General features: G+C 45.3%; 1 protein-coding gene across 10 annotated transcripts in view; it reads left to right on the top strand.

The window, feature by feature from the left end:
- The window catches only part of MPPED1 (metallophosphoesterase domain containing 1), a 435376-nt gene that overhangs the window by 366408 nt on the left and 47010 nt on the right, over nucleotides 1-21958 (top strand). For all 10 annotated transcript variants that reach the window (XR_004540102.1, XR_004540103.1, XM_033951634.1 and 7 more), the window contains exon 6: nucleotides 17063-17176. Coding sequence is in view for 8 of the 10 variants with exons in the window: in XM_033951634.1 (XP_033807525.1) it covers nucleotides 17063-17176 (114 nt within the window). In the remaining 2 variants the exon portion in view is untranslated. The remainder of the gene's footprint in view (nucleotides 1-17062; nucleotides 17177-21958) is intronic.

Raw genomic sequence — 21958 nt, 5'->3', positions numbered from 1 at the left:
GTGAGGTGATCAAATTTGTAGACGACACTAAACTGTTTTTTTGTTTGTTTTTTTAATTCTTTATTCATTTTAAATCATAAACAAGTGTACAATAATATATCCATTAAATTTCAATGTAACACTTGAAAATCTTAATCATATCATCAAGAACAAAAGTATATATCCCCACCCCCCACCCTACTGAAATTAAAATTCATGAATCATTTTCAAACATATAATAAGTGTACAGAAATATAATCATTATAATTTCAAACCAACACTTGAACATTTTTCCAAATCATCTAAAATAAAAATATTAATCCCCTCCCTCCCACCCTACCTAAAGAAATAAAAACAAACTCTCAATGGAAAATATACCACCCCCCACCCCCCAATGCGTAAAATATAATCTCCCATAAAAAGTGATGTCTACTCATTACAATATTTTTCCATTGGCCCCAGATCTTTAGAAACTTATTGCAGTCAGATCTTAGGAAATTGGAAGACTGGGCATCCAAGTGGCAGATGTAATTTAATGTGGACAAATACAAAGTGATGCACATTGGGAAGAATAACTCAAATCAAAGTTACCGGATGCTAGGGTCCACCTTGGGGGTTAGTGTCCAAGAAAAAGATCTGGGTGTAATTGTAGAGAATACGATGAAACCTTCTGTTTAATGTGCGGCAGCAGCCAAAAAAGCAAACAAGATACTAGGAATTATTTAAAAAAGGGATGATTAACAAGACTAAGAATGTTATAATACCTCTGTATTGCTCCATGGTGTGACCTCACCTGAGTAGTGTTCAGTTCTGGTTGCCTTATCTCAAAAAAGATATACTGTAGCGGCACTAGAAAAGGTTCATAGAAGAGTGATCAAGATGATAAAGGGGATGGAACTCCTCTCGTATGAGGAAGGACTAAAAAGGTTAGCGCTCTTCAGCTTGGAAAAGATATGGCTAAGGGGAGATATGATTGAATCTATAAAATACTGAGTGGTGTAGAACAGTATATATCTAAAATTTTCTTCAGTGAGTAGGTTTTAAACAGTTTTCTAAACTGGAGATAAGATGTAGAATTTAATTTTTAAAAAGCATGAATTTCTGATTCCTAGCTTGTTACCAGGTAAGAAAGCAATTTACCCTGAAGTTTCTTAAACAAGCGTCCTCTGGCCGAGTGACGAGAATTGTTAAATACAAAGTGATCCAGTAAAAAACTAGGCAGCAAACCGTGAAATGCCTTATAACAAAAACAACCTAACTTAAACATAATACGTACCTCCACAAGTAACCAATGCAATTTATGAAAGTAGGATATAATATGATCTGATCTTTTAAAATTGAAAATCAGACGAACTGCTATGTTTTGTAATATGCAGATAGCGTAGCTGGTTTTAAAAACAGTTTGGACAATTTCCTGGAGGAAAAGTCCATAGTCTGTTATTGAGAAAGACATGGGGGGAAGCCACTGCTTGCCCTTGATCAATAGTATGGAATATTGCTACTCTTTGGGTTTTGGCCAGGTACTAGTAACCTGGATTGGCCACCATGAGAACGGGCTACTGGGCTTGATGGACCATTGGTCTGACTCAGTTAGGCTAGTCTTATGTTCTCATCTCCCAGATTTTTTCTGTGACTCTCCTCTACTTTACTGGGAGCTCTAGCACCATCTAGAGTGGATTATTTCTGCATATGGCACATGGCCATTGCAAGATAACCCACATGTCAAGAATGTCTCACCTAATGCACTGGAAGGTAATTTGATGGCATTGTTTTTATGATAAAGAGTTTAAAGATAAAATGATGGCCATATTGTCTCTGTAACTATAAAGTTTAACACCTAAATATGAGCTGGTTGCACTTTCTAAAAAACACAGAACCTCACATACAGTGATTACATATATGTGCCTTGATCTAATAGTACATGTAGCCTTCCATGAAAAGGGTGGGCAAGGAACCTGGAAGCAATGCTCTGATGCCAGCCATCTATAAAGTTTACTAGCCTTTACTATACTCAGACATATTTCCAATTAAACAGCAATAGGTCCGGTGCCTTACAAGAATGATTGGAATAGGCTGAAAAAGTAGAGTGGTAAAAAGGTTAACAACCCATAAGGAGCAGGAAAAGCACACTTGGTGATGGTAGGGGTTGCATCTTGGAGATGCATGAAAGGGTTGGGATGGGGGAACACAAATGCTCACAGGAAAAACACATTTGAACAGGGCTACATAACGGCTGCTTCACATAGAGCCCAGCTGCCATCCTTCATCCCACATTGCAACACCCTCTCCTCCCACCATCTTGTATGTTTTATGCATAGGAACTACATCAGAAAGCAACATAATGAGAAAAATGGAATAGGAAATGCTAAGTGAGAGGCATATAGCAAGGCAGGTTGACATGTTACAGGGCCATGTCCCAGCCAACAGATCCATCCCTGTGCCACATATACAGAGATGCTCCCTTTCTCTAAGAAGACAGCAACAGGAGACTGAGTTTATAAAGATGTAATGGAGGAAAGTAGAAGCTGAGCAAAAAGACAAGGCCATAGCTATGGAACCTCCATAGCTAATCTGTGTTAAACATCTATTCTAGATATTTGTAGAGTGGCTACCTGGTTTGTTGTGCATATAAGGTTACCAAACATTACTATCTTGACACATTCTCACAGCAACAGTGGCGTACCAAGGAGGGGGTGTCCACCCCAGGTGCAAGCCCTGAGGGGGTGCTCCCGGCCTTGAAGCCGTTGACCTCCGGTTCCCGACCCCCGATGTCTGGATTCTCCCCCCGGCCGCCCCCCCCCCGCACCGTTTGCGGTGGAGAAGCAGCCTGCAGCGGGATCGCGATGCCAGCGATCCCTGCGCTGCTTCCTCCGCTGTGGTCCCGCCCCTCCTCTGACATCAGAGGAGGGGCGGGACAGCGGCACAGGAAGCAGCGCAGGGATTGCTAGTATTGCGATCTTGCTGCGGGCTGCTTCTCTACTGTAGGTGGTGCGGGGAGGCCAGGGGGATGAGCAGTCCTTCGGGGTGAGGCGGGACATCAGGCCTTCAGGGTAGAGTGGGCAGGCAGGCCTTCAAGGGGGGGGGGACAGGCAGGCAGGCCTTCAAGAGGGGGGACAGGCAGGCCTTCAAGGGGGGGGGACAGGCAAGCAGGCCTTCAAGGGGGGGGACAGGCAGGCCTTCAAGGGGGGACAGGGCTTCAAGGGGGGGACAGGCAGGCAGGCCTTCAAGGGTGGGACCTTTAAGGGGGGACAGGCCTTCAGGGGAGGTGGGCCCTGGTGGTACACGGAGGGAAGGGGGGGTTCAAAGAGATGCGCATATGCCGGACTTTGGGTGGGAAAAAATAATGAGTCTGAAAATAGAGGAGAGGGAGAGAGATGATGGACCATGGTTTTTAGGGAGGGAAGGAACAGAAAGGGAGAGAACCTGGACACAAGGGATGGTGTGGAGGGGGGGATAGAGATACTGGATAGGAGAGTAGTTGGGAAAAGAAAGGGAGAGATGGTTGACCCTGGGGTGGTAGGGAAGGAGGGAGAGATGCTGGATGAAAGGGTAGTTAAGAAAAGATGGATCTGTGGAGGGAGATGAAAAAAGAAAAGATGCCAGACCTCCTGGGGAGGGAAGGGAAACGGGGAGGACAGAGATGGCAGATGGATGGTTAGCATGCAGAAAGAAGGAAGAAGGAGACCCTGGCAAGCAAATTATCAGAAAACAACCAGAGCCTTGGACGAACAAGATTTGAAAAATAACCAGACAACAAAAGGTAGAAAAACTAATTTTATTTTTTGTTTTGTGATTACAATATGTCAGATTTTAAATGTGTATCCTGCCAGAGCTGGTGTTAGACCGCAAACGTGAGCTAGGATTTAACAGAGAGAGGAAAAGTCCTTTTTGTTTATTTTATTTACACCACAGCGCCAGTGTGGTTAGGAGAAGCCAAAGGAGGGTGAAAAAGCTATAAAATAAACCCTTCAGGATGTTTGGAAAAACCAAAACAAAACACCCAATTGGGCAGGAAAGTTGAATCGAAAAACCAATTCAATAGGCTGAATCGAATCAAATTTTTTTTTTCTTCCCTGAATCGGGCAGCACTAGTTTGCGCTACTGTCTTAGACTTTAGGACCTGGGACTGGGGAGAGATGGCATCCTCAGTACTTTATAATGCAAGTGAAACGAGGATTTGGTCAGACTTTTGAAGGGTCTGCAGAAGAAAAATATTGTATAGGGGATATGAGACAGCAGGAAACGGGAACTTTTCTTCCTTCTATTTTTGTGAATGGCAAGGTTGAGGATGTCAGAGAGTTCAGTTAAAATATGTGCTTTATAAGAAAATATAATAATGTGTTTTATAAAGTTTATAAGCATTGCTGGCCTATCCGGTTAGGTGTTCCTAATGGTGGTGGTGGTGGTAGCGTGTCAATATGTTGAGAGGAAGAGGTGGTCTGTGAAATTCTGCTGAGCAAACTCCGGGCCCATTTCCACCCCCCAGTTAGTCCACTCCACTCAACTGGTTCACACACTGAGTGGGTCTTTGGGTATTGAGCCTCTGTAGTTATTTTGGGATCTCTTCCAGTGGTTTTTCAGTATCTCCTTGTGGTCCAAGGAAGGAAACTTTGTTAACCTTAGCATTGACCTTCAGAATATGTTTGTAACAGCGCTGCTTGTGTGGCATTAGGCTGTGTAGTGATTGAAAGAAAAAACTAGACCTTTGCACATTTTTGCACTATATGGTGGGTGTATGAGGAGATTCACATTTCCTGCACAGCTAAGTCCTTGTGAAGTTACCTTGTTCTTTCTTTATTTGACATCTAGCAAGGTCTCTGTTTGGAAGGAAAGATCTAAGCTTAAAAATGAAGTAGCCAGAAGTTATGGTAAAAGCAGATAGCGTTGCTGGTTTTAAGAAAGGTTTGGACAAATTCCTGGAGGAAAAGTCCATAGTCTGTTATTAAGACATGGGGGAAGTGTCTGCTTGCCCTGGATCGGTAGCATGGAATGTTGCTACTCTTTGGTAGTGACCTGGATTGGTTACCATGAGAATGGGCTACTGGGCATGATGGATCATTGGTCTGACCCAGTTAGGCTATTCTTATAAGAACATAAGAAACTGCCTCCGCTGAGTCAGACCAGAGGTCCATCGCGCCCATTGGCCCGCTCCCGCGGTGGCCCATCAGGCCCATTGCCTGAGCAGTGGTCCTTGACTATTTTTATAATCTATCTCTACTCCTATCCCTATTTTTAATTCTTATCTGTACCCCTCAATTCCCTTGTTCTCTAGGAACCTATCCAAACCTTCTTTGAAGCCATGTAACTTGTTCTGGCCTATCACAGCTTCTGGAAGTGCGTTCCACATATCCACCACCCTCTGAGTGAAAAAATACTTCCTAGCGTTTGTTCTAAACCTGTCCCCTTTCAATTTCTCCGAGTGCCCCCTTGTACTTGTGCTTCCCCATAATCTGAAAAATCTGTTCCTGTCTACTTTTTCTATGCCCTTCAGGATCTTGAAGGTTTCTATCATGTCTCCTCTAAGTCTCCGCTTCTCAAGGGAGAATAGCCCCAGCCTTTTTAGCCTGTCAGTATATGAGAGGTTTTCCATACCCTTTATCAGTTTAGTTGCTCTTCTCTGGACTCCCTCGAGTACTGCCATGTCTTTCTTGAGGTGCGGTGACCAATACTGGACACAGTACTCCAGATGTGGGCGCACCATTGCGTGATAAAGTGGCAGGATGACTTCCTTCGTCCTGGCCATGATGCCCTTCTTAATGATTCCAAGCATTTTGTTTGCTTTCCTTGAGGCTGTGGCGCATTGTGCCGATGCCTTCAGTGTTGTGTCCACCATTACTCCCAGGTCTCTTTCAAGGTTACTTAACCCCAACAGTGATCCCCCCATTTTGTAGCTGAACATCGGGTTCTTTTTTCCTACATGCATGACCTTACACTTCCCTATGTTAAAGCTCATTTGCCACTTTTTGGCCCATTCTTCCAGTGTCGTCAGATCCTTTTGGTGATTTTCGCAGTCTTTCGTTGTTTCAACCCTGCTGTATAGTTTGGTGTCGTCTGCAAATTTAATGACCTCGCATTTTGTTCCCGCCTCCAGGTCATTTATAAATATATTGAAAAGGAGCGGTCCCAACACCAACCCCTGCGGCACCCCACTCGTGACCCATTTCCAATCTGAATAGTGACCCTTCACTCCAACCCTCTGTTTTCTACCTGCCAGCCAGTTTTTGATCCATCGGTGTACCTCCCCTTGTACCCCGTGGTTCCATAGTTTTTTAAGCAGTCTTTCGTGTGGTACCTTGTCGAAGGCCTTTTGGAAGTCAAGGTAAATGATGTCTATGGGTTCCCCTTTATCCACCTGTCTGTTCACCCCTTCAAAGAAGTGTAATAAGTTAGTGAGGCATGACCTACCCTTGCAGAAGCCATGCTGACTTGATTTAAGCTGTCCATTGGTTTCGATGTGTTCACAGATGCTGTCCTTGATCAGCGCTTCCATCATCTTTCCCGGGACCGAGGTCAAGCTCACCGGCCTGTAGTTTCCCGGGTCGCCCCTCGAACCCTTCTTGAAGATTGGTGTGACATTTGCTATTTTCCAGTCCTCTGGGATCTCTCCAGTTTTTAAGGATAGGTTGCATATTTGTCGAAGTGGCTCTGCTATTTCGTTCCTCAGTTCCTTGAGTACTCTTGGGTGAAAGCCGTCTGGACCTGGTGATTTGTCGCTCTTTAGCCTGTCTATCTGCCTGAGGACATCCTCTTGGCTTACCTTTAGTTGGGCCAGCTTATCTTCTATTTACGATCTTTTCTGGCTCCGGAATGTTGGTTGTGTCCTCCCTCGTGAAGACTGATGTGAAGAACTCATTTAACTTGTCAGTCATCTCTTTTTCCTCTTTTACCACCCCCTTTCTGTCTCCATCGTCCAAGGGTCCCACTTTCTCCCTTGCTGGTTGCTTCCCCTTAACGTATCTGAAGAACGATATTATTTTTTTGCTTTCCTAACCACTCAGTGGCACTCTTTCTGGTGTTTTTTATGCTCCTTTAGGTTGTCCTTTGATTGATCCTTCTTCCATTTGTTGAACGATGTTTTCTTGTCACTTATCGCCTTCTTCATTGCATTTGTTATCCACACTGGGTTTTTCGCTCTGTTTTTTTTTGCACCCTTTCCTGAACTTGGGGATGCACAGGTTCTGTGCTTCGTGTACCACACCCTTGAGTAGGGTCCAGGCTTTTTCTACGGACTCCATCTTCCTTGCATTGTTGAGTTTCTTTCCCACCATTTTCCTCATGGCATCATAATTCCCTTTTTTGAAGTTGAGTGTTGTCGTTGCGGTCCTTTTCACCTTTGATGATACAATTTCTAACCTGCACTGGATCGTGTTGTGATCGCTGTTCCCCAGTGGGCCTAGTACTGCCACCTCTTTTGTGGGTCCCCCTAGTCCGTTGAAGATTAGGTCAAGAGTGGCATCTCCCCGTGTTGGTTCCATGACCAGTTGTTCCAAGAAACAGTCCCTTGTGGCTTCCAGGAATTTGGCCTCCCTTGTGCAGTTTGAGTGCCCGATACTCCAGTCTATCCCAGGGTAGTTGAAATCCCCCATCACCATCACCCTTCCGCTTTTGCTTACCTGCCTCAGTTCAGCTTCCAGGTCCTGGTCGATCTCTTCCGATTGCCCAGGTGGGCGATAGTACAGACCTAATTTCATGTCTGCTCCAGATCCTCCCGGTAGCTTAACCCATAGTGATTCTAAGTCATCAGCCCCTACTGTTGTTTCAATCCTGGTTGAAGATATGGATTCCTTTATGTATAGCGCTATTCCTCCACCCTTTTTGTGTGTCCTGTCCCTCCTGTAAAGTTTGTACCCTGGTATGGCCACATCCCATTTGTTGTCATCAGTCCACCACGTTTCTGTGACTCCAATTATGTCTAAGTCCTTTTTGCTGGCTATGACTTCCAGCTCTCCCATTTTGGCCCTCAGGCTCCTAGCATTGGTATATAGACAAAGTAAGTCCCGGTTGGTTGCCTTCCCTGCTGGTTTTCCTCGTGGTCTGGTGCTCCTGCCGTCCCCCTCATGGGCTGCTGGACCTCGAGCCTCGCCCTAGTCATCCTCCTCCTGTGGTGCGCATGTTTCGTCCTCAGCCTGATTCCCCATTTTTGGTTGTCCCTCTGGTTCCGGTTGCTCTCTGTTATTACTGCCCACTAGTTTCCTCTGCTCCCTGGGCCCCTGCATAGCGTCCTTAGGTCCTTTTTCCAATAATTTCCCCTCGGTCCCGAGCCCCTGCATAGCGTCCTTAGGTACTTTTTCCAATAATTATGTTCTCATCTGTAGGGACCTTTGTTTTCACTTCTTATTTTAATGTATTTTTTTTTTCTGGGAACTTATCAGTGTTTTTTATAATGGGAACAAAAATGGAAGAGAATTAATGTGTGTGGAATGGGGGGGGGGGGGTAACTAATTTCTTCAGCTAAATAATTCAATCCACCTTAACCAGACATAGGAGAACTCACGCACCATTCACACACCCTCCAACCAAAAACGTCAAAAGAAAAAAAACAACAAACTTTGACAACCTCCTAACACTCGACCTCCAACTCTACAACCTATTGACCTCGACCACAGACTAGAAAACCATCAGAAAAGAAATAAAAACCCTTCTATTCAAAAACCACATAAAACCGAACTAACACAATCAGAACTGTCCCAAGCATCACCTGCAACTACTCCATATGTACTTTTGATGTCATGACAATTCAGACATAAAGCACAGTTACTTACCGTAACAGGTGTTATCCAGGGACAGCAGGCAGATATTCTTGACTGATGGGTGACGGCACCGACGGAGCCCCGGTACGGACACTTTTAGAGTGATTGCACTCTAAGAACTTGGAAAGTTCTAGAGACCGCACCGCGCATGCGCGAGTGCCTTCCCGCCCGACCCCGACGCGCGGTCCCTCAGTTAAGATAAGCCAGCTAAGAAGCCAACCCGGGGAGGTGGGTGGGACGCAAGAATATCTGCCTGCTGTCCCTGGATAACACCTGTTACGGTAAGTAACTGTGCTTTATCCCAGGACAAGCAGGCAGCATATTCTTGACTGATGGGTGACCTCCAAGCTAACAAAAAGAGGGATGGAGGGAAGGTTGGCCATTAGGAAAACAAATTTTGCAAAACAGATTGGCCGAAATGTCCATCCCGTCTGGAAAAAGCATCCAGACAATAATGAGATGTAAAAGTATGGACTGAGGACCACGTAGCAGCTTTGCTGATTTCCTCAATGGGCGTGGAACGGAGGAAAGCTACAGATGCTGCCATAGCTCTAATTCTATGTGCCGTGACAGAACCTTCCAGTGTCAGTCCGGACTGAGCATAGCAGAATGAAATGCACGCAGCAAGCCAATTAGATAGTGTACGCTTAGAAACAGGACGTCCCAATTTATTTGGATCAAAGGACAGAAAGAGTTGGGGAGATGATCTGTGGGGCTTAGTACGGTCTAAATAGTAAGCTAAAGCCCGCTTACAGTCCAAAGTATGAAGAGCCTGTTCCCCGGAATGGGAGTGAGGTTTAGGGAAAAAAACAGGTAGTACAATAGATTGGTTGAGATGGAACTCAGAAACAACCTTAGGGAGAAACTTTGGATGTGTACGTAGAACCACCTTGTCGTGATGAAAAACAGTGAAAGGTGGATCAGAAACTAGTGCATGGAGCTCACTGACCCTCCTGGCAGAGGTGAGAGCAATAAGAAAAAGTACCTTCCAAGTGAGAAACTTGAAAGAGGTAGTAGCCAAGGGTTCAAATGGAGGCTTCATCAAGGCGGAGAGAACCACGTTCAGATCCCAGATCACCGGAGGTGCTTTGAGAGGTGGTTTCAGATTGAAAAGACCTCGCATGAATCTGGAGACCAGGGGATGAGCTGAAAGGAGTTTCCCCTGGACCGGCTCATGAAAGGCCGTAATGGCACTGAGATGAACTCTGATGGAAGTAGACTTGAGACCAGAAGTAGACAGAGAAAGCAGATAATCCAATAGAGGTTCCACTGCAAGAGACTTGGGGTCATGATGATGTAGGAGACACCAAGAAGAAAACCTCGTCCACTTTTGATGGTAACATTGTAGAGTGGCTGGTTTCCTGGAGGCGTCCAGGATGGAGCGAACAGGCTGAGATAGCAAAAGATCAGTTGAAGTCAGCCCGAGAGATACCAAGCTGTCAGGTGTAGAGACTGCAGGTTGGGATGGAGGAGGGTTTCCTGATCCTGTGTAAGCAGAGATGGAAACAGTGGAAGTAGAAATGGATCCCTGGAACTGAGTTGAAGTAGAAGGGAGAACCAATGTTGTCTGGGCCACCGTGGAGCAATCAGGATCATGGTGGCCCGATCCCTCTTTAGTTTGAACAAGGTCCGAAGCATGAGAGGCAGAGGAGGGAAAGCATAAAGGAACAGATTGGACCAATCCAGAAGAAACGCATCCGCTGCCAGACGGTGAGGAGAGTAAAGTCTGGAGCAGAATTGGGGCAACTGATGATTGTGAGGAGCTGCAAAAAGGTCCACCTGAGGAGTGCCCCATTGTGCAAAGATGGACTGTAGAGTCGATGGGTCGAGAGTCCATTCGTGGGGTTGGAGAACTCTGCTGAGCTTGTCCGCTAAGAAGTTCTGTTCTCCCTGAATATAAATCGCTTTCAGGAATAAGCGGCGCGAGGATGCCCAAGACCAGATTCTCTGGGCTTCCTGGCATAATAGGCGAGAGCCCGTTCCCCCTTGCTTGTTGATGTAGTACATAGCTACCTGGTTGTCTGTGCAAAGTAGAAGGACTTGAGGAAATAGAAGGTGTTGGAAGGCCTTGAGGGCATAGAACATTGCCCTGAGTTCCAGGAAATTGATGTGATGCTTCTTTTCCTGAGGAGTCCAAAGGCCCTGAGTTTGGAACTCGTTCAGATGGGCTCCCCATGCATAAGGGGAGGCATCGGTGGTGATGACCAGATGATGAGGAGGCAGATGGAACAGAAGGCCCCTGGAGAGATTTGAGGATATCAACCACCATTGCAGAGACTGACGAAGAGACGATGTCACAGATATGTGTCGTGAGCAAGAGTCTGTCGCTTGAGACCACTGGAGAGCCAGGGTCCATTGAGGAGTGCGCAGGTGAAGCCGTGCCAGGGGTGTGACATGAACTGTGGAGGCCATGTGACCCAAGAGAATCATCATCTGCTTTGCAGAAATGGAGTGCTGGGACAGCACCTGCTGACAGAGCGATTGGAGGTTGTGAAGACGGTTGTCCGGCAAGAAGGCTCTCATCTGGACCGTGTCCAGTACCGCTCCAATGAATTGAAGTCTCCGCGTAGGAAGAAGGTGAGACTTGGGTATATTGATTTCGAACCCCAGTAGTTGTAGAAAAAAGATGGTCTGGTTGGTGGCCAGAAGAACAGTCTGAGATGAAATGGCCTTGATTAACCAATCGTCCAGGTAGGGGAAAACCTGAAGGTGGTGGGAGCGCAGAAATGCTGCCACCACTACCAGACATTTTGTGAACACTCTTGGAGAGGAGGCAAGACCGAAGGGGAGCACTCTGTATTGGTAATGACAGTGATTGATCATGAAGCGAAGGTACTGTCTGGAGGCCGGATGAATTGGAATGTGAGTGTAGGCCTCTTTTAGATCGAGAGAGCATAGCCAGTCGTTGTGATCGAGGAGAGGATAAAGCGTAGCTAGAGATAGCATCTTGAATTTTTCTTTGACCAAACATTTGTTGAGATCTCGCAGATCTAGAATTGGTCTGAGGTCTCCTGTTTTCTTGGGGACTAGAAAATACCGGGAGTAGAATCCTTGCCCTCTTTGGTCCAGAGGAACTTCCTCTATGGCGTTCAGAAGCAGGAGGGACTGAACCTCCTGACAAAGGAGGGCAGATTGAGGAGTGTGCAAAGCAGACTCTTTTGGTAGACTTTGGCCCGGAAGGGTGTGAAAGTTGAGAGAGTAGCCGTGGCGGATGATGTTGAGGACCCACTGGTCCGAAGTGATAACTTCCCACCGGCTGAGAAAGAAAGACAGTCGTCCTCCTATCGGTTGAGGGAGGAGAGGAGATGGTTGAACGCTGGCTATGCCCTCGAGGATCAAGTCAAAAGGGCTGAGTCGATTTTTGTGGAGGAGGCTGCTTAGCTGGTTGTTGCTGCTGAGGCATAGGTGTTTGCCGCTGCTGTTGACGCTGCCTCCTAGGTTGCTGAGTGGAAGGCTGCAAGGGGCGAGCCACAAAACGCCGCTGATAGGCCGTTTGCTGTCTGAATGGCCGTGAAGGTGGAGGTTTCTTCTTGGTCTTAAGAAGGGTATCCCAGCGGGTTTCATGAGCCGAGAGCTTCTGGGTCGTTGAGTCCATAGAATCTCCGAACAGCTCATCCCCTAAACATGGGGCATTAGCCAACCGGTCTTGATGATTAACATCAAGCTCAGAGACTCTGAGCCAAGCCAAACGGCGCATGGCTACAGACATGGCTGTTGCTCTAGAGGTAAGCTCAAAAGTGTCATATATAGACCTTACCATGAATTTTCTGAGCTGGAAAAGAGCTGAAGAGCACTGATGGAAAGCCTCACGATTCCCCACAGGAAGGTACTGCTCAAAGGAAGCCATGGTGGTAAGGAGATGCTTTAAATAAAACGAAAAATGAAAAGCATAGTTACCAGAATGATTAGCAAGCATTGCATTCTGGTAAAGTCGCTTACCGAATTTGTCCATGGCTTTACCCTCTCTGCCAGGAGGGACAGAGGCATAGACACTAGCTCCCAAGGACTTCTTGAGGGTGGATTCTACAAGAAGAGACTCATGAGAGAGCTGTGGTTTATCGAAACCAGGAATAGGGATTACTTTATAAAGGGAATCCAATTTGCGAGGAGCTCCCGGGACAGTAAGAGGAGTCTCCAGATTCTTGTAAAAGGTCTCCCTCAGGATGTCATGTAAAGGGAGTTTCAGAAATTCCTTTGGAGGCTGGTCAAAATCAAGAGCGTCCAGAAAAGCTTTGGACTTTTTAGACTCAGCCTCCAAAGGAATGGAAAGAGATTCACACATATCTCTTAAAAAAGAAGAGAAAGAGGTGGAATCAGGCTTGGAGGAAGTGTCCTGAAGTACAGGCTCGTCTTCCTCTGACAAACATTCTCCTTCTGACAGAAAAGGTTCTTCAGAATCGCCCCACAGATCAGGGTCTTGAATATGGGGACCACGGGCCCGAGACTCCGGGGTGGACGGGTCCAGGTGTCGGGACTTGTGTACCGACTTACCCGACCTCATCGACGCGGTACCGGGAGATGTTATCGGTTGCACCGGAGCCGAAGTCTGTACCGATTGGTGAAGAGACTTGGGCTCCGGTGCGAGGACAGGCATCGATACCGATGAGGCCGAGTGTACCGGTACCGAAGGAGTGGATGGGGACAATATAGACTGTTCCACAATCGGTACCGGTTGCCCAGTGGAGACCGACACCGGAGGGCTCGGTGTCAGGAGAGCTGGAAGGAGTTGTTTAAGCTGGTCCCTCAGCTGCACCTGCAAGATGGCCGCAATGCGATCATCGAGGGAGGGCACCGGTACCGCTTTTTTCTTCTGCGGTACCTGCGGTGCCGCTCTACGCCCCGGAGATGAGGAGCCCGATGTCGAGGGACTCACCTCAATAGGAGCGGAGCGCTTCCGCTGGCGTCTCACGGTCGGCAGGACTGGACTCTCTGCACTGGAGACCGGAGGACGTTCCAGCGGGGAAGGCTTCTTAGCCGGCTTACCTGGATGTTGCGACGCCGACGCGGTATCGCGTGGCGTCGATGAGGTGGGTGCCGACGAAACAGGTACCGAAACCGGTGCCGAAGACACGGGGTCGGACATGTCGGTGCCGAAAAGCAGTCTCTGTTGGATTTCTCGATTTTTGAGAGTCCGCTTTTTCAAAGTGGCACAGCGGGTGCAGGTGGCGGCCTGATGTTCCGGACCCAGACACTGAAGGCACCAGTTGTGTGGGTCTGTAAGTGAAATAGGCCGTGCACACCGCTGGCACTTCTTGAACCCGGGCTGGGGGGGCATGAACGGAAAAACGGCTTCTGCCAAATCGAAGGCCGAGGCCTCGATGATGGCAGTAGGCCCCGCCGGGGCAAATCAAGAAAACTCGACAAAAAAATAAGATTTTTTTTTTTTTTTTTACAAAAGAAAGAAAAAAGTAAGGGCAGAAAAAACCCGAAAAAGTTTACGCGAGCGGGAAGGCGAATGAAAAATACTTTCAACAGCCGTTGAAAATGCGACTTCTTAGCTCCGCGGAAACTAAGAAACTGAGGGACCGCGCGTCGGGGTCGGGCGGGAAGGTACTCGCGCATGCGCGGTGCGGTCTCTAGAACTTTCCAAGTTCTTAGAGTGCAATCACTCTAAAAGTGTCCGTACCGGGGCTCCGTCGGTGCCGTCACCCATCAGTCAAGAATATGCTGCCTGCTTGTCCTGGGATAATTTATGTTATGTTTGGAATAATGGTTACATATATGAGGTTCAATAAAAGAAAATTTTCACTGCCTGTTTCTATTCTGACCATTTATTTTGTTTAATGGTTATTACAAAAAATATTTTTTTTTACATGGGGGGTATCAAAAAAATGATGGGCCCCGGGTGCCGCATACCCTAGGAATGCCACTGCACAGCAAGACTCAGATTTTGGTCAGTTTGTTCTCAGAGATATATACAAATTATGATAACGGGGTAATTCCATGTCATCTGGTCCAATTTCATGGATACAAAAAAGTGGCCCAACTAAAGAGGCCCCTAACTCTGGAACTGATTGAGATCATGCCCCAAACCTTTGGATATCTTCAGTAGAGGTCCCAATGAATTCCCTGAAAAAAATTCAGCAATTTCTAATATGGTTGAGTGGGGAGTTCTGGACCACTTGACATGGAATGACCCAAATACACACAATAGAGATTTATCACCATTCCAAAATAATGGGTCAATAGCTTCTTGAAATAACCAGCTGCTGTGGAATCACCAATAAATGTGTCTACTGTGTTTTCTGTGGAGAAAATGTAGTTGAAAAGTTTCTTACCTGTAACAGAGGTCCTCCGTAGACAGCAGGGAAATGCTGCCACACTTTTGCCACCCACTATTTTCTCTTTTTTCTAATCTTTGTATATATTACTCTGGTATAGAATAAGGAACAGTATGCAGTGTTACCATCATGGGAACTTGCATGCATGCTCAGGGACCCTTCAAGCAAAAGATTTCTGAGCTAGAAGAGAGCACCATCCAGTTGATGTCACTAGTAAGTGTGGCTGCATTTCTCTCTTGTCTTTGGAGAACATTTGTTACAGGTAAGCAACCATACTTTTGGGGGCTGTTTCTATAAATGGGTCTCCCGATTGTAGGCAGTGGTAGGCATTCTACCTCTGTGTAGCAGCACTTGGAACACACGTTTAAAAAAACAAAACAAAACCCGGAGGCAGGTCATCTACACAATAGGGGTTTGTCATAGTTGAGGGAGATGCATTGGAACACCTAAGCTCAAGCAAGGCTGGGCTGGGCATGGTTTTTCCCAGAAGTGGCCTTGGGTGAGCTTAAGCAGCCCAAGGCATCTCCCTAGGGCCGTGACAAATGCCTGAAATGTAGGCCAGCAAAATGCTGTCCTACATTTTCAAGTAGAAGGGACTGCTGAGCTGATCGCAACAAAGGGGATCCCCCCTGCTGCGATCAGCTGAGCAATTGTGGCATGGAATCCCTCCTTGGGGCCTTAGGCATATTAGCTAATCATGGCCTTATGCCCCTTCATGGTGCATCCCAGAATGCACCGGGAAGAGGAAGGCCCCCCATTTTGGAGTGGTGGGCCTGCCAGCTGGAGGATGCAAGTATCCCTCCAGCCAGACTTTTTACTACATAGGTACAGGGAGAGGGATGTTGGAGGGAATTAAGGATACTGGGAGGGCCCAAAGGTTTGAAGGAGTGTAGGGGGGGTGTTGTCAGTTGGGGGGTTGGGAACTTCCAGAGGTGGCAGCAGGATGGAGTGGGCATCCCTCCTGCCGGGGAAATTTGCAGGGAGAGGTGTCCCTGCTGCAGTTTTGGGGAGGCCTGCCAGCTCAGCTGATTGGGGATTCCCTTGCCATGGTCAGCTGATGGCAAGGGATCCCTGATCAGGCAGGCGCGATTCTATAATTGGTGCCTGTGACATGGGCACCAATTAGAGAATTGAGGGGGTTAGGCATCTGTCCCTTACACACGTCCCTTACACACGGTGTGCAATTCTCAGCCACTTCTTAGGTGGCTGCTGAGACCGGTGTCCTATACAGAATCTGCCCCTTTATTGCTAATTCTACTCAATACACAAAAATGTTCTCATTTTAATAGCAGTAGGCATGTGTTTGTGTAGATTTTTGTGAGCACATTATTTGTATACAGTTTGTTTACTGCATTTAGAAGTAAAATTTTTGGTTTTTTTCACATACTTGTTAAGAAACTGGACTTCAATGTACAGCTGTAATGCATGGATTATTACAACAGCCCCAATATCTCTCTGGCCTTTACCTCTTTAACCTCCTCTTCTTCTCTCATCTATTGTCTATTTTACCTCCTCTTCTTCCGCCTTTCTCTCATTCTCCATCGAAATCCTTTTCTAGATGCCATTTCTTTAGCAACTCTTCCTCCTCCTTCAGCCATGTCATTCATCCTGAAACCTATTAATTAACCCTTTTAAAAAGCATGCATGTGAAAAGTGTAATGCCCGCGTCAAAGCTAGTGTTAAATTTTAAGCCTTGAAAAATGTAGTCAAAATAATGCACGTAGCAACCTATGCCACACTGTTTTCAGTATGACCACTACATGTATTGATCTTTTATTTAAATATGAACATATTATTAACTTCAGCATTTATTTGCTGATGTCATGTGGGGCCAATTTAGCATATTTAAGGTGTGTCATACTTTTCCAAGTGCACACTATATAGTCTTAGAATGGCCACTAAACTTTAATGCATAAATCCTTATGTGTTTAAAAAAAAATGCAAATCTGTACTACCTAACTAGCTTTATGCATAATGTTCTTGAAACCATTTGTAATACTATTGGCCTTTTGGTTTGTAGTATTTGATTTTATTTATTTGCTTTATTTCAAGGATTCTTGGACTGGGTTCCAAAAAAAATGCAAAGAGTAGGATGTGTGGAACTGCTGAATACTGTTCAGAGAAGAATACAACCAAGACTTCATGTTTTTGGACATATCCATGAAGGTTAGAAATATCACTTGTTAGCTAATCTTTATAACTACATTTAGTAAGAAATTCCTGTCATGTGTTTTATAGTGGTCAGCAAGAAACAATGAAGCAAGCTTTTACCAAAGCCAAGGAAGAAATGGAGAGCAGTGAAAATTTATGAGGGAAAAATGGCAAGAGTAAATGGCAAATAAAAAAAATGTATTTATTCATATGAAGATGCACAAACAGAAAAATAAAATCCTACATGGTTGCGCTTCAGCACCAAGTATGTGCATCAAGAATATGTCACAATAATTACAAATGACAAAAATTTAAACAAACACAAGTAAATATACAAAAGCAATGATAACTTATACAAAATGTTGGAAAATCATAATAAGCAAATATATATACAAATAACTCAATATGAATCTTGTGACTAGATAAGACCAAGACTGGATTAGCCATAGTCCTGACTTGGGTCATCCAAGCCTAAGTTGAGCCTGGAGGGTAGAGGGGTGTCTGCACCAAATAAAAAGGTCCAGCATAGGTGTTTAGTATGAATTTTAAGGTGACTTTATTTTCTGGCTTTATACTGTAGTGCAATCCAAAACATACAAACAAACCTCTCATTGGTAGCTAAATAGTCTGTTAGCCCACCAAGGTTATTCACTTTACAGTTCAAGAAAACAATATGGCAACTTCAAACAGCTTGCCTCTGGAGCAATTCTCACCCTGAGCATGGAGTTCTTATCTCTTCTGTTACTTTTAGTTAAGTCAGAAGCAGTAATCCTTAATTGTTCTGTTACTTTGTTTTATGAGGCAACACCACATTATCAGACACAGCTTTTTACTTCCCACAAACGTTACTCTGTGATCAGGCCTTCAGGCCTCATTTCAATATCCTCTATCAACATTTCTTCTGGCATTTCCTCATCATATTTAGTACCTTCAGAAGCATGAGACTTTAGTTTTGAGGTTTTCTACTTGCTTGCTTTGGGAAGTGCTGGTCTCTACCTTCTGAATCTGGGCTTACATAGGACTACCTCTCACCAAGACTTCAGCAATGCTGTAAATTTGTGGCTACTTCCTTGGCCTAGAGACCACACCCTTTTCTCTAGCATGGAACGGATTGCCTCTCTAAACACCTGTGATTCTCTGGTGCTTTGCTAATGAGCCTGGATAGCTTCCCTGCTCACCATGCCCCCAGCAGAGCTGATTGCAAGATCTAATCCTTTGTGGGTTTTGCTAACACCTGCCTGGTGCATGTTGGTACTTGTAGTTCTTTGCTTTTAGCATGTCCTACACTAGAACTGGGCAAGTATAATTTGGGTCACTTTTGGTCTGCCTTTCACTGGGGATAAATTCTGCAGGGCAGGTTTAGGGATAGTTTTAGAGCACTGCAGGGTTTTTTTCAACATGACAGGACTCTCTCTGTCACAATGTTCTGAAACAAATGACTATAAACCTATACATGGTAATGCAAAATAAAAAGGAAATGAGAAAAATAATTGTGAGGGAGTCAAGAATTCTCCCTCATGAATGATGCTGTTTTTATCAGTGGGCAGCTGAGGGCACTGGCTTATTGAACTGGCAGTTAGGCTATCCTACAGGAGTGCAGGTGGTGCTAACTGGCCAGAACAGGTCCTGCCTGACTCAGAGGGGCGGGACTCAGGCAGAGAGCAGTATATCTGTTTCCATTTAGAATTCATTCCAGGAGGTCCCCATGGGAGGAGAGGTCCTTAGGAGAGAGACTTCCCTAAACAGAGGAAGCACAGAAGAACTGCCTAAGTGAGAAGATTAGTGTTTGGCTGAGGTCTACGGTAAGCCAACTATATTACTTAAATACTGTGAGAGCTGGGGAATTGATCAAAAGCTGAGGTTGTTAATCTGAATGTAAAATGTAAGATATAAAAGTTAAGGGTACATCTTTTCCTTCACTTAGCCTATGAAGGAAGAGGCTCAGGTAGATATCTCAATAAAAGCATTTGTTGCACCTTCTAAAATGGTTTAAGTGTGCTGTTTGGAGTGAATGTGCAGGATTCCTGGAAAACCCAGCCAGGAATGCATCACAATAATACAAGACAAAAGCATTTACCTTACACCTTACTGGAGAAGTTAATAAACCCTGGAACAATTATGACTTTCAAGATTATATACCCAGTGTTCTCCCTAGGGCCTTTTAGCCGGGCAGTCCGCCCAAGTAATTTAGATGACCGCCCAGCTATCATCCGCTGTGAATTCTGCTACCGCCGCCGATGCTGCACACACACACAAACACACACACACAAAAAAAAAATGGCTTGGAGATTTCACACTTTAGCCCATAGCGAATTTATGCTCCGGGGCTCTAACGTGTACATGCCGCACGTGCTAGATGCTAATGCCAGCATTGAGCTGGCGTTAGTTCTAGTTGTGTAGCGCGGCAATTCTGCATGCGCTAAAAACGCTATTGCAGCTTAGTAAAAGGAGCCCTTAATTTTCCCCACCACCAAATTTCCCCGTCCCGCCCCACCCGGCTACTTTTTCATGCCTCCTGGCTGGAAAAAGTTTCTGGGAAGAACACTGTATATATATTTAAAAAATGCCAAATACTGACCTGATGATCAACATGGACTCTCTTCTCCACCTAAGATTCTGAATCATCCGCACCTGCGTTCTTTCCTGGCTGTTCTCTTTCTGCTCTGTCCTAGCAGGAAACTTTAAAGCACATCAAGAACTGTGATATAGCATTGCCTTACATCTCCTCTTGGATGAACACCACTATGCAGCACACTAGTATTGTGTTACTGCTAACAATTTCTGGGAATCTTTATTAGATTTTATAGTTTTAATTGATAAAAGCCTGGCAAAGATTGTAAGCAATATGTATGTTGTGAGCAATGATTTTAGGTACAATGGAGGCAATTCCATAATATGGGCACATGTAATCTTTTGTGGTTTTGTATTTTCTATTCTGTGTAATGTTTTGTGCTTTTGTATTGTCTAGTCAGTTTTGGGTCCCAGGTTTGGGCCTCGGAGGCAGTGCGCAGTAAGATGAGACAAGAGCCAGGTGGTACATAAGCAGTATATTTTATAGGAATAGGCTTTTTCAAATATAGAGTATAATTTAGATTCTAGAGCTGCTTCTATGTGTGTAAGTCCTGCCTGAATGAATAAGAACAGAGCAGAGAAAGCCTGTGACCTGCCTGAATGAATTGTGTGTGTGTGTGTGCTTCTGAATAGTGAGTGTATAGGTTATAAGAGGCAGAGGAAGGAGCAAGAAAGAACAATCAGCAAGAGGGAGAACAAGGTGCTACAGCCTGTCTTTATAGATTTGAGTAACTTCCAGTATCATCGTCTGTCATAATTTGGTATCTGTTTGAAACAATGGCTCTCAATTGTCAAAAAGCACCTGTCTTTAAGAAAAGATAGCTGGAGCCATTCTGTATCTCAAGGGTGTCTAACCTTTTGGCTTCCCTGGGCTGCATTGGCCAAAAAATATTTTTCTGGAGCTGCACAAACGTGCAAATGCTGCAGTAAGACAGAGGGAGCCGGCAAGCTGGCAAACACCCGGGAGCAGCAGAGGAAAACACTGCATTGTCCTTGACCAGGGCCGCACAAAATACTTCACAGGGCTGCATGCGGCCCTTGGGCCGCAGATTGGACACCCCTGATGTATCTGAATTCCTTAAGCACCTGACCTTATCACATCTGTTGAAATTCCACGGCTTTGTAGGATATTCGTCAAAGGTAGTAGGTGTTGTCCTTGAATCTCGGAGAGAGCGTGAACTCGCAGGCCTTGAGCATGCACAGATGCTCAAGCCCAGCAAAGAAGAGGAGGCCAATCTTCGGGCACTGGCACCAACGCACAGGACATGCCGGTGCCGAGGCCAAGTTGGAAGTAAGCCTGTTCGGGTGGGTCTGGGGGACTTCAGTTCGCAGTGGGGGGAGGGTGCCGGATCGTGGCGGCAGGGGGTGCCAGATCACGTGGGGGGCCTTCGGGGGGGAGCAATGCCGGTTCTCGGGGGGGGGGGGGGAATAGAGCAGCGCTGCAGGCCTTGGGGGATGGGGGTGGGTAGGAACGAATCAAGCGAGCTTCCCTTAGTTCCTATGGGGAAACTCGCTTTGATATACGAGTATTTTGGTTTACGAGCATGCTTCTGGTACAAATTATGCTCATAAACCAAGGTACCACTGTATTTTAAAATTGACCAGAAAATTTATTTATTTATTTATTTTTATAAATTTTATTGCTTTTCAAAAACTTATACAAAGTGCAACAAATATATAAACAACAAGGTCAACAAGTAACAGCACTTATATTTGTGCAATCAACTGGATCACATTAACCCAACCCATCCTCCCCCTTTCCCTCCCTCCGTACCTGGAAGTGAATAGAAATCTAAGAAATCTAGAATTAATGATTCAATCTTCTAATGCCGTACAAATGCCTCTAATAGATTCCAAATCTCTTTAAACTTTTTCCCATTTCCTGATGTTTCTGCAATCATTCTCTTATATCTGTAATACAGACAAAGTGTTTTCCACCAAAAAGAAAAATTTAATCTGTCCCAATTCTTTCAATTTCTGGTTATTAACTGTATGGCTACCCCCATCATAATAATAAGAAGTCTGTTTTTATGTAATCACTTAGACTCTTCAGTGTCAACAAAATCCTAAATAAGACCTTGTCATACGACTATGGAATCGAGACTATTAATACCAGGTTGATTTTGCCCCAAATTGATTTCCAAAAATTGAGTATCAATGGACAATAGAATAGAAGATGGTCCTATGTCAAGATGACAGTGCCAGCATCTATTATACTTAGAACTA

Source organism: Geotrypetes seraphini, chromosome 7 (genome assembly GCF_902459505.1).
Source record: "Geotrypetes seraphini chromosome 7, aGeoSer1.1, whole genome shotgun sequence".
Taxonomy (NCBI): Eukaryota; Metazoa; Chordata; class Amphibia; order Gymnophiona; family Dermophiidae; genus Geotrypetes; species Geotrypetes seraphini.
The sequence above is the reverse complement of the archived record's forward strand: the minus strand, read 5'-3'. Positions and strand labels throughout refer to the sequence as shown.